The following is a 9,969-nucleotide window of genomic DNA, read 5'->3' on the forward strand; positions in this document are numbered from 1 at the left end:
TATATATATATATATATATATGTATATGTATATGTATATATATATATATATATGTATATGTATATATATGTATTCAGTCATTTTCTTATTAAAGACCAAATTATGGTTTTAAAGTTCCTAATATAAGTCATCAGGTTTTTAACAAGGTTTTCCATGCTGTTGGAAGAGAAAGTCCTACATCATAAGAGGTCATCCTCTGTATTTAAGATTTGTTTTACCTGCCCATCATGTATGTCATCCAAAACTAACATTGTTTTTTGTTTTTTAACTTAAAAAAAGAAAATCAACATGACTGACTGTGACACCATCCTGGAGAGAAATATCAGCTGTGCTGCAGCCATCAACATCTTTGTTTATAGATGCTCGGGCTTGGCCTGTGTTTCAGAATAGTTCTGTTTCTCTGACTGTGGCTGGCTGAATGTGCTCTCTTTTATCCTCTGACATGGGAGCTGGTTTGCAGCTTGTCTACCTGGCTGTGTTTTTCCTGAATGGGGCCGCCTCTGGAGCTGGTTAACAGTTGCCTTTTGTATCTCTGCTTCTATTTCTGTCTTTTTTCCGTCTCCTTGAACCCCGGTCGGCCTCAGCAGATGGCTGCTCACACTGAGTCTGTTTCTACTGGAGGTTTCTTCCTCTTGAAAGGGAGTTTTCCTCTCCACTGTCGGTACAAGCATGCTTAGTGTGAGGGATTGCCTTCGAGTCAATGAGTCGATGCATTTAACAGATTTTCCTTACATCGAAAACTTTGAATCAATTTGACTGTATGATCTAGTTGATTTGTAAAGTGCCTTTAGATGATGTGTGGTGAATTGGCGCTATATAAATAAACTGGATTGAAACTGAATTTATAATTTTCTGACAGAAGCTCATAGTTCCTGTTTAAGTTCTGGCAATACAATCTAAGTTCATTTAAAGGCTTTTACACATTTTCACCAGAGACGATAATAAATTTGACAAACTTTGACCAACATTCCTAACAATCATCATTGTGTAAAACTAACATCATTGCAGAGCTTGCTGGAAGTAAACAGAGGCTTGATGGTGGTCCCAAAACCAACAATGTTGAGCATCGTACCAGAAGGAAGACTCTTCAGGGCCACCGCCATGGCCTCCTAAGGAAACAGCAAATAACCGATAGCTTGGAGTCAGATCAAGACACATTTGAAATAAATAATTTTTTACCCTCTTTCTCACCTTCACACGATTTATGTTGGTGCCACTCATGCTGCCGCTTCGATCGATCAGGAACAGCAGCTCTCTGGTAGCTTTGTGCAGCTCCAGATGTTCTGACAGTAGGTCAGGACAGAAGTTGAGCATTAGGACAGGGCTGCAGAGAATATCCTTGTGGTATCGCCTTCGGATATACTCCAGCTTCAGAACCGTAACATTAGCACACAGGGATAGAGTTTGGATAGATGTATATGGATAAAAAAGACATGTGCGAAAAAGAAGTAAAGAACAAAAGTAATTTGCAGAGAATGCATTTTACCCTCCTCTCAGGATCGGAATCTTTGCGGGTGTATCGGATATAATCGCGGCGTGAGCAGATCTGCTGTTCATATTGGCTGAAGGACAGGCGGCCTTTCTCCAGAATGACCAGCGGGTTGTGGGGTTCTGTGGAAGGGTCACATGCTTTAAAAAGTCCATCCAGCACTTAGAAATCAGGATGTGCTTCCACACCTTTTGCTGGGAATGCTGCCTTACTCACCACTAAGGTGTAAAATGATCTCTATATGTCTGTCATACGGATGCTCCTGAGCTAAAGTGATGTAGGTGGCAGATGCACTTTGGGCGGACGGGTCAGCATCAGCTCTCAGAGCATGTGTAGGACTCTCCAAACCTAAGAGAACATCAAGGAGTCAGCTAGGAGACAAAGCTTATCATTATTACCATTTTAGGGGATGCTCAGTTCATTGCTAATGCATCCATGACAGGTTAAAAAAGCTCATATATGGTTTTAAATGTTTATGACAAATAACTAGCGGTTAGGATATAAAGCTTGGAATTCTCAGGGTCTGAGTTTGAGCCCCACTCCCACAGATTGCCACTCTGGGTCCCTGAGCAAAGAGCCTTAACTGCACACTGCTCCCCGGGCACCCCACTGCTCCCCAAGGGGATGATCTAAATGTAGAGGCAAATATCGCCAATGTGAGATCAATAAAGTTCAATTATTATTAATGTGAAAGTGTTGCCTTCAGTTGATCTGAGTTGCTGTACTTCTGAAATTGTAGCTGGACTTTCCTAAACAAAAATATCATGTAACCTTAACCATTCCATTGAAGCTAAGACTGTATTTCTACGGTTGCTGTCCTGCTGAAAAGTAAATCTCCAGCCCCTCATATAAGCAGAGCTCCTCCTCCCATGTTTGCTGCATCCCTAACATGGCCTTTCTTTCTGATTTCTTGACGCTTTTTCATAACAGTAGAGGGCATGACTCGCAGTTGTCCTGGTAACAGATTCTGAGTGGTAGATCTTTGCTCCTGCCTCAGAGATGGGCCTTTCAGTCACGTTTCATTTTCTTAACCTCTCTTTTCAGGAATAAGGTTATTTGTTTGTACAGTAGGTTAGCTTTTGAACAGCTCTGTCTTTTTCCATTTTAGAAGAGGGTTTATACAGTTTTCTGTGAAAAATTCAAAATTTCTACCCCTATTTTTTGATGTGTTCCTGGGATTTGTTGATGTTGTACTAATGTTAAAAAGTAAAAAAAGAGCAGAATAATGTAAGGTAAGATTATGTGTATTAGAGTAAAGAAGGTTGAATACTTATGAAATAGATTAGCTATCAGGTGACATTTTTAAATATGAAGAGAAACTGAAGATTGTGAACACTTCTGCATGTCACTGTGGTCAGAATGTGCTGGGTAATATTTTACTGTTATTCTTTCCTCTTTGAGCTTCACATCTTTAGCTCTGGTCATCTTGTGTCTCAGGTTTTCCTAGGGGGCTAAATAATTACATTTTAAAATGAGACTGTCTCTAAATCAGACTTATTCTGGAAGACAGGCAGTACCAGCCAGCAGACAGGCGCCTCTAACCAGCAGCTGGAAGTTGAGTTCATATGGGGCCAGGTTGATTGCAGGACTGGTAAAAAGGCCATGTGAGCACTGCTGCTCAGAGTCCAAGGCCCGATCCTGTTTTCCTGAGGTAGCCCCAAAGCAGCTGGTGGCCCTAAGAAGAAAAGTTATTTACAGAAAGCTATGTGTTCATGATAAATCTATCAGGTTTTAAATTCTAGTCACGTTCTATGTGGAAATAAGTAATTATAGTTACCCTGTTTCCTCAGACTTTCCCCCATTTTCACTCTTGCTTGCATTCATCTGGCCAGTTACCACCGGAGTAAGCAGTGTTGGGTAGACGATGCGGATTGCTCCATTTTCCATCGTGGGGAGTTCTAGAGTGGTGCTGATGATGACAGACACTATATCCATGGGGCCAACGACACCACAACCCACTATGAAGGTGGTTCTTTCCAGGTCTTCATCTAAAATCAGGTGTCCTTAAACCAAAATTCTCACATTATTAAAATATAGAAACTCTGCTGTTATTTTAGGTCAGCTAACTCATAAAGAAGTGAGCAATCTCAAAATGTTCTAAAATTACAGTGGAACAATATTATTTCAGCTAAAAAATTGAAAAAGGCCTAAATGAAAATGATTTGCATGTTTTTAAGTGAAATAAACATTTGATATCCTATAAACAAGCAATGTTTCTATCTTCCACAGATATTGGGTTATTTACCAGCGAGGAATACATATCACAGGTAATAATCAGTAGACTAAGGTAGATTAAAAAAAGAAATGTCTGCTCTCTGTCCAAATGGTCCCTTCCATATAAACCACTCTACTATGCAACAAAAGCAGTGACAAAGGATCTCAGGTAAAAGATCTGCTGGTCTGGAATGGGCTGAAACACCAATTAGCAAAAAGCTTGGTGACAACTTTTCATCTGATTCTAGGATATGGAAACTATGGTGACTATCAAACATTGCTTATGTGAGATAAGGAATTAGTCAAAAACTAAGAGAGGAGATGACCCAAAGGTAGTTTTGACCATAGTCATTAAGAAATGTATTCGAAACAAGTTGTTTTCTGAGGAATGAAACACTTACACAGAGCAACAAAGTCCTGGGATGTTTTCTATGATCAAATGCAGAGATAATGACACCCTTGCAAGCAACTTTACACTGAAGAACACCTTTTCCATAGCCAAACATGGAGATGGAGTTATTATCCTTTGACACTGTTTTTATCATTAAGGTACAAATTGACTTCCACATAATAAGGGACCAATAAGGAATACAACCATAGAGGGAAATTGTCTTTAACCAGCAGGAAACTTAAGATGTGCTATGAATCTCCAGCATGCTTTTAAAATGTGCTGTGAATCTCCAGCATGCTTTTGATGCAATACATACTAATATCCAAGACAACACAGGAGAGGAAGCTCATTAAGGTTACAAAAGGGCCCGATGAGTTCCCAGACCTTAATTGAACAGAAGGTTTTGTCCCCCTACAGAGGACTTGGGGCAAAAGTCTGTTCTAAGACCTGTAAAAAACTGCTGACCAACTATGAAGGTTGGTTTAGATGTTCTTATCGAGTCTTGATTTATACAGGGTATTATAACTTTTTTCCTATTAATGTTTACAAATAAATAACTCTCTTCAGCATGTTGCGGTTGACCAAAGGAGATATCTGAAAATTCTCTGATCATTCAAAAGCCATGTAAGATAAGTAGATGACAAACTAATGACCGAATTTTGTCCTTTTACAGTACTCCTCACCGTTGGTGCATTGTATGTCTAGGGCGGAGATCCCGCAGCAACAGGTCCACTCCTGGCTGCTCCCACATTGCCCATCGAGAACAGATCCAGGACAACAATCCAGACAGCAGTCCTTCAGCTTCCCTCTGCTCTGGATCTGCACTCCCACCAGCCGCCCTGCAATCATGGCCTCAAAGCCCACCACAACCTCTTTTTCCTCAAGAGGATATACAAACACACCTGAAGACAAAAAGGCAGCAGTACCAGCTTGTGAAATGATCTCCATGTACAAACTTTAATGTGGAGATAATGAAGTAAAATCAATCAAAAATAGATTACATGGTCTTCTAGAAAAGATCATATCTGTGATGTTCCTCATGGATTAGTACTTATATCTTTACCTTTTTTAAATGGCAATTTTATATTTATAGAAGATCTGTTTTTCAACTTATCTTGTTGTCCCACAAAGTCTTAACTTAATTTTGGCGTTAAGAGCTGAAGAAAAGCTCACCTTCCACAGAATCTGTGTCAGCATTGGCATATGTGAGGTGTGCAGTGATGCCCATGGAGCAGCCGTTGGTACATGACTTGATGCAGGAGGCCTTTAGTAACAACGGTTCCCATGTAGAACGGTTTCTCAGGCCCACCATGTTTTTTTTAGTACCTGAAAACCTTCAGTTTGCTGAGAGCACTGAAGCACAGACCTCTGCAAAAATACAGGAGGGGAGCCATGTGAGCATGCATTTACAATCTGTCATTTTCCATTCATCGAACAATCGCCATGACCTTTGTTCAGGTGAACCGGGCTCATGCTGCATCAGGTAAGGCATCACTTTTGACATTTATAAACAGGCCATGGTAGTTTATATAAGCCCACTCCGGCTATACAACCATGCTGTTTCCTGCTCTGCAGCTCTTAGCAACCAGCTCTGACAGATTGTGTTAAACATGTTTGGTTAATCATTACCAACTTTGCTTATTACCCAATGCATCAGCTTTGCAATCAGTTTCCAGTTAGTATGCAAACCCATGCGTCCCTGCTACTATATGCTCTTATCCTTATCTAAACACATATGTAAGTTTCCATTTTATTCATGATGTAAAGAATTATTTAGGCTTATCTACCACTTAACATCTTCAGGAGCAGCAGGTACAGAGATGGATGTGCAGATTACCTAACTAGTGTTGTGTGTGTTTGCTGTGATCCAGGTAATGGTCTTCTCACATCTACCTTTCTAACAAGATCAACAGCAACCATCTGGCTACTGCTCTCTCAGCTCATAACAAGCTAATAAATGCCTGGTTTGTCAAAGTGGAATGAACTGTGGCTGGAACAATCTGCACAGGTTACAAAGGACAACTCAGTGTTTTTAGCTGCTGGTTTACCAGATAAAGGGATAAATACTTGTAAGACTAAGACAATTTCACCTTAAAATGGCTGGGACTGTGTGGAAGATTAAAAAAAAGAGACAAATTACTTGAAAAGACAACTGTTATTAAAAAAAAAAAATGTAAAATGCAATAAAAGTATTTGCCTCCTAACAAATTACACTTTTCCACACTTTCAGATAATTAAGTAGTTTCAGATAAATAATTTTTGTAGTGTTTTTTAACTGTTATATAATCAAAATACAAAAAAATCCAAGTATACCTGGCACCTTAATAACTGGTTGTTCCACCAGTGTTTGCAAGGATCTGTAATGAGTCTAAAGTTGCTTTGCATTAACTTAGCCCACTCTTTCTTGCAGACAGTGGAGGGTTTTCAAAGGTCTGTTTTGCTGTCAGATCATTGATTTGCTGATGGATTCTGACTTGATCCGTGATGCTCAAAACCTTCGTAGTTAAGATGTTTATTTCTTGATTTTTGTTTGTTTGTTTTGTTATTCAGAGGTAGACTTAATCGATCCAATCAGTTTTGGTAGTGGCTGCCCTTTACCATCACACTACCTCCCCAAATTTAACATTAATCTTAAAATTTTAACATTTTAGATTCAAATCTCAAGTGTTAGGGATTATCGGGAGGCTTTTGGGGAATCTGAGATGATCATTTGTGTTCTTTTTTATCAGCAGTGATTTCCCCCCCTAGAACTTTCCCATAAATGGCATTTTTGTTTAATCTATTCAATTTTGTTAAGTCATGAACGCTTGCACTATGAGGTCAGTGAGACCAGCTTAGGTTTTATGACTGGCTCACTGGCTAATATGATTAGCTCCTTTCTCTTGGTTTAGCATGGAGAATATTCCTGAATCAGTGCTTCTGTGTATTTCCTTTCTGTCATCTGAAACACCCGGCCCTTTGCAGCATTTGGCCAATATTACTGAGCCTGGTTCTACAGCAGGTTTTTTTTCCTCTTTAAAGGAGGTTTTCCATTCTACCGTTTCTAATTGCATGCTAAGTATAAGGGATTACTGTCAAGTTAACATCATGCAAAGAGATGTCTGCTGTTGGTGAATGCTTGTTCAGAAGGAGAGATTATCTAAATATCAGTGGTTAAATCCAAATATGTCTAATTTTTTGTCCTAATTCCTGTTCTTTCACCTTTCATGTCTTTCAAGAGAAAGAAGTCTATCTGGGTAGGAAAGAAACTGAGGTCTGCTGTGCAGAATACAGAAAGACCTTAGCCTTGCACAGCAGAAACACTCATGGACAATGTTGGTCAATTTTGGGACATTAAAGTTAAAAATACCGCAGACAATATAAAAGATTGTATATAGTACAAAAAAATCATAAAAAAAAGAAAAAAGTTGTAATGTCCTGGAATATGTTTCCCTTAGATATAAAAAATATCTGCACATTAGAAAGCAGACGGAAGACTACACAGTATTTGACTTGGGTTATTGCACTTGCCCTGCGGAGATGTACTCACTTATTGCAATAACAGAATATTGCACATAAGTGACAATAGGTAAAGTACCTTCTTACCTATTGTCAGTCATGTACCTTCTTCCTTACTGCCAGCACAATTTGGACAGCACTAATCATGCTAATTTGATGAATTGAGATTGAGCCATTGACTTTATGCAGTTAGCTGGATTTTCTTCTAAACCTTCACCAACTGGCCTAGTAACCTGAGCTTGACTGTGGTGTTTAATATTCAGATTGAAATGAATAGAAATGTATGTAATTGCTTTGGGATCTGTTTGTTTTGAACTGATAATAAGTAAATCTAGTTCAATTAGACACGTAATTGATGTGTTCTTTGAGTAGGATTGTTAAGCCGACACTACAGGGAAGGTTCACCACTCTTCGTGTTTTCTCCATTTGTTTATGATGGTTCCTCGTGGTTCATTCTTGTTCCAAAGCCTTTCATTCTTTCTGGTGTATTACATTTTTGAATTAATTTCTCACCTGTTTTTCAATTTCATTAAATTGTGACTTAGAGCATTGCTTTCTGACATCCTATAGCCTACTTCATATCGCTAGACAGTTACTATTGAAGCACTTCCCTGATTCTAAAGTTTGCTGGCAGTAAACAGGCCTAGATAATTGGGATTTTGTAACTGAACAATATCTGTGGTTATTTAATGATTTATAAACAGGGTCAATTTCAATTTTATATGGTCCCATGTTGGTTTGGATGCTTTTGATAAATTGAATCATTATGAAAACATTTTATAAGGATCTTTGCCTGTTTTAGAGCAGATTCAAAATATACACTTTGGTTCCTAAGTAGGGAAATTTGTGGGTAAAACATGCAGATACACAAACAAAAACATAGTATGGACAATTTTACAACATCAAAAAACATTTATTGTCCATTTTGTTTTAGATGTTTGGCGTTATGAAACACTGAAATGTTGACCAAAGCTAAAGTAGAATTCTGTTGTCATTTAGTTTCTTGCTGTTATATTAATACTTATATTCAGAACAAAATATATAGGATATTTCCAATTTTTGGAAGGATTAACTGCACTTTTTAACAAAAATTCTCAGCACACATGCAAACTATTAGCATTTAGATAACAAAGCAGAACCTGCAAAATAAATATTCTGTATTTACAAAGTGGGTTTAATGTGCCTGACAATTGCCTGGCATTGAAGACACACAGTGAGGAATAAAAAACACTGCAGCTACCTTACACAATTTTTTCAAACCCCACATAAGAAGCAAAATAAGCATTGCTGAAAACTTACTCCACTCTTCAGTGCTGCATCAGATAATGTACCCCAGCGTCCACCCAGTCTCCGCATCACTCCACCAACACATCTGCTCCTGGGTTTTCCAGTTATATGTTTGGAGGAGGTTTTGCTGCTAAGGAGATGCTGCTCTCTCCTCTCTCTCTTTCGATGTCCCCCTCCCTCTACAAATATACCAGTTGTCCCTCACTACAAAAGTCAATTTACAAGAAAAAATACATAGGCTTGAGTGTAAAACGTAATTTGCATTCTTGAAAGTTTTCTTTTTATTTTGCAAAACTAAAATTAAACTGATTTATATCTTCAATTTATGGAAGGTACATATAATTTGGGTTTGGTTAAGGGAAATCTGACAAATGGAAAAGTGGCTGTAATCCATAGGTTATGAGCTTAGATCAATTTCTTAGATCCTAATAAAAGTCATCTGCTTACCTGCATCTGTCCTGAGCAAACAAGCTTTCATAAAACCATGATGCTGAACCTGCTGCTCAGCTACAAGCTAACAGACAACGGTAAGAGAGGCAGAGTCTGCTTTACATCCAGACAATTGGCTGTGATGGTAGCAGCACCATAATTCATGGCTAATGGCTTGGCTATGAGCCTCCAGCCTCCTCCAACAGGTCAGTCAGACAGCAGCAGACAGGGGTAGGTGATACCTACAGTCTTCTAGACCTCCTGTCTCCTCTTTAATGGCTCCAAAATATTACAGTACAGTGGAAAAATACAGTTACCAGGATGGAGAGAAATTTGCCTTTAGGTTTATTCTAAATGTCTATTTTCATGGATTTCACACATTTCTTTACAGAACGTTCATTTTGTCACTTCAAAAAAAAAAAGAAACAATCATACACAAAACCTATCTATGTTCTCTGGATAGAACAGAACGTTGGTATTTTGCTTTTAAGGTATCATTTGATTTTCTTGCAGGTGTGTATTGTGCCTGAGTGAGGGAGACACACAAAGAGAAAAGGGGACTAAAAAGGTCACAATAATAGTAGACATCCCTCTGTGATGCACTCAAGCCTCTGTTATGATGTCCCTGCTGCATTTACTTGAGCTACAGCAATATAGTGTG

At 38.6% G+C, this 9,969-nt stretch overlaps 1 protein-coding gene across 1 annotated transcript in view; it reads right to left on the reverse strand.

The window, feature by feature from the left end:
• The window catches only part of LOC107092302 (von Willebrand factor A domain-containing protein 5B1-like), a gene marked incomplete at its 3' end in the record, with an annotated part of 16,121 nt that extends 7,056 nt beyond the window's left edge, over positions 1-9,065 (reverse strand). Inside the window, exons 1-9 of the mRNA XM_015386685.1 lie at positions 8,892-9,065; positions 5,268-5,462; positions 4,778-4,996; positions 3,267-3,492; positions 3,007-3,164; positions 1,706-1,837; positions 1,487-1,611; positions 1,192-1,368; positions 999-1,109 (exon numbers count right to left, since the gene is read on the reverse strand). Of these exons, the coding sequence (XP_015242171.1) occupies positions 999-1,109; positions 1,192-1,368; positions 1,487-1,611; positions 1,706-1,837; positions 3,007-3,164; positions 3,267-3,492; positions 4,778-4,996; positions 5,268-5,406 (1,287 nt within the window). The remainder of the gene's footprint in view (positions 1-998; positions 1,110-1,191; positions 1,369-1,486; positions 1,612-1,705; positions 1,838-3,006; positions 3,165-3,266; positions 3,493-4,777; positions 4,997-5,267; positions 5,463-8,891) is intronic.
• Positions 9,066-9,969: the final 904 nt, after the last annotated feature.

Source organism: Cyprinodon variegatus, unplaced genomic scaffold, assembly GCF_000732505.1.
Source record: "Cyprinodon variegatus isolate N-32 unplaced genomic scaffold, C_variegatus-1.0 Scaffold374, whole genome shotgun sequence".
Classification (NCBI taxonomy): domain Eukaryota; kingdom Metazoa; phylum Chordata; class Actinopteri; order Cyprinodontiformes; family Cyprinodontidae; genus Cyprinodon; species Cyprinodon variegatus.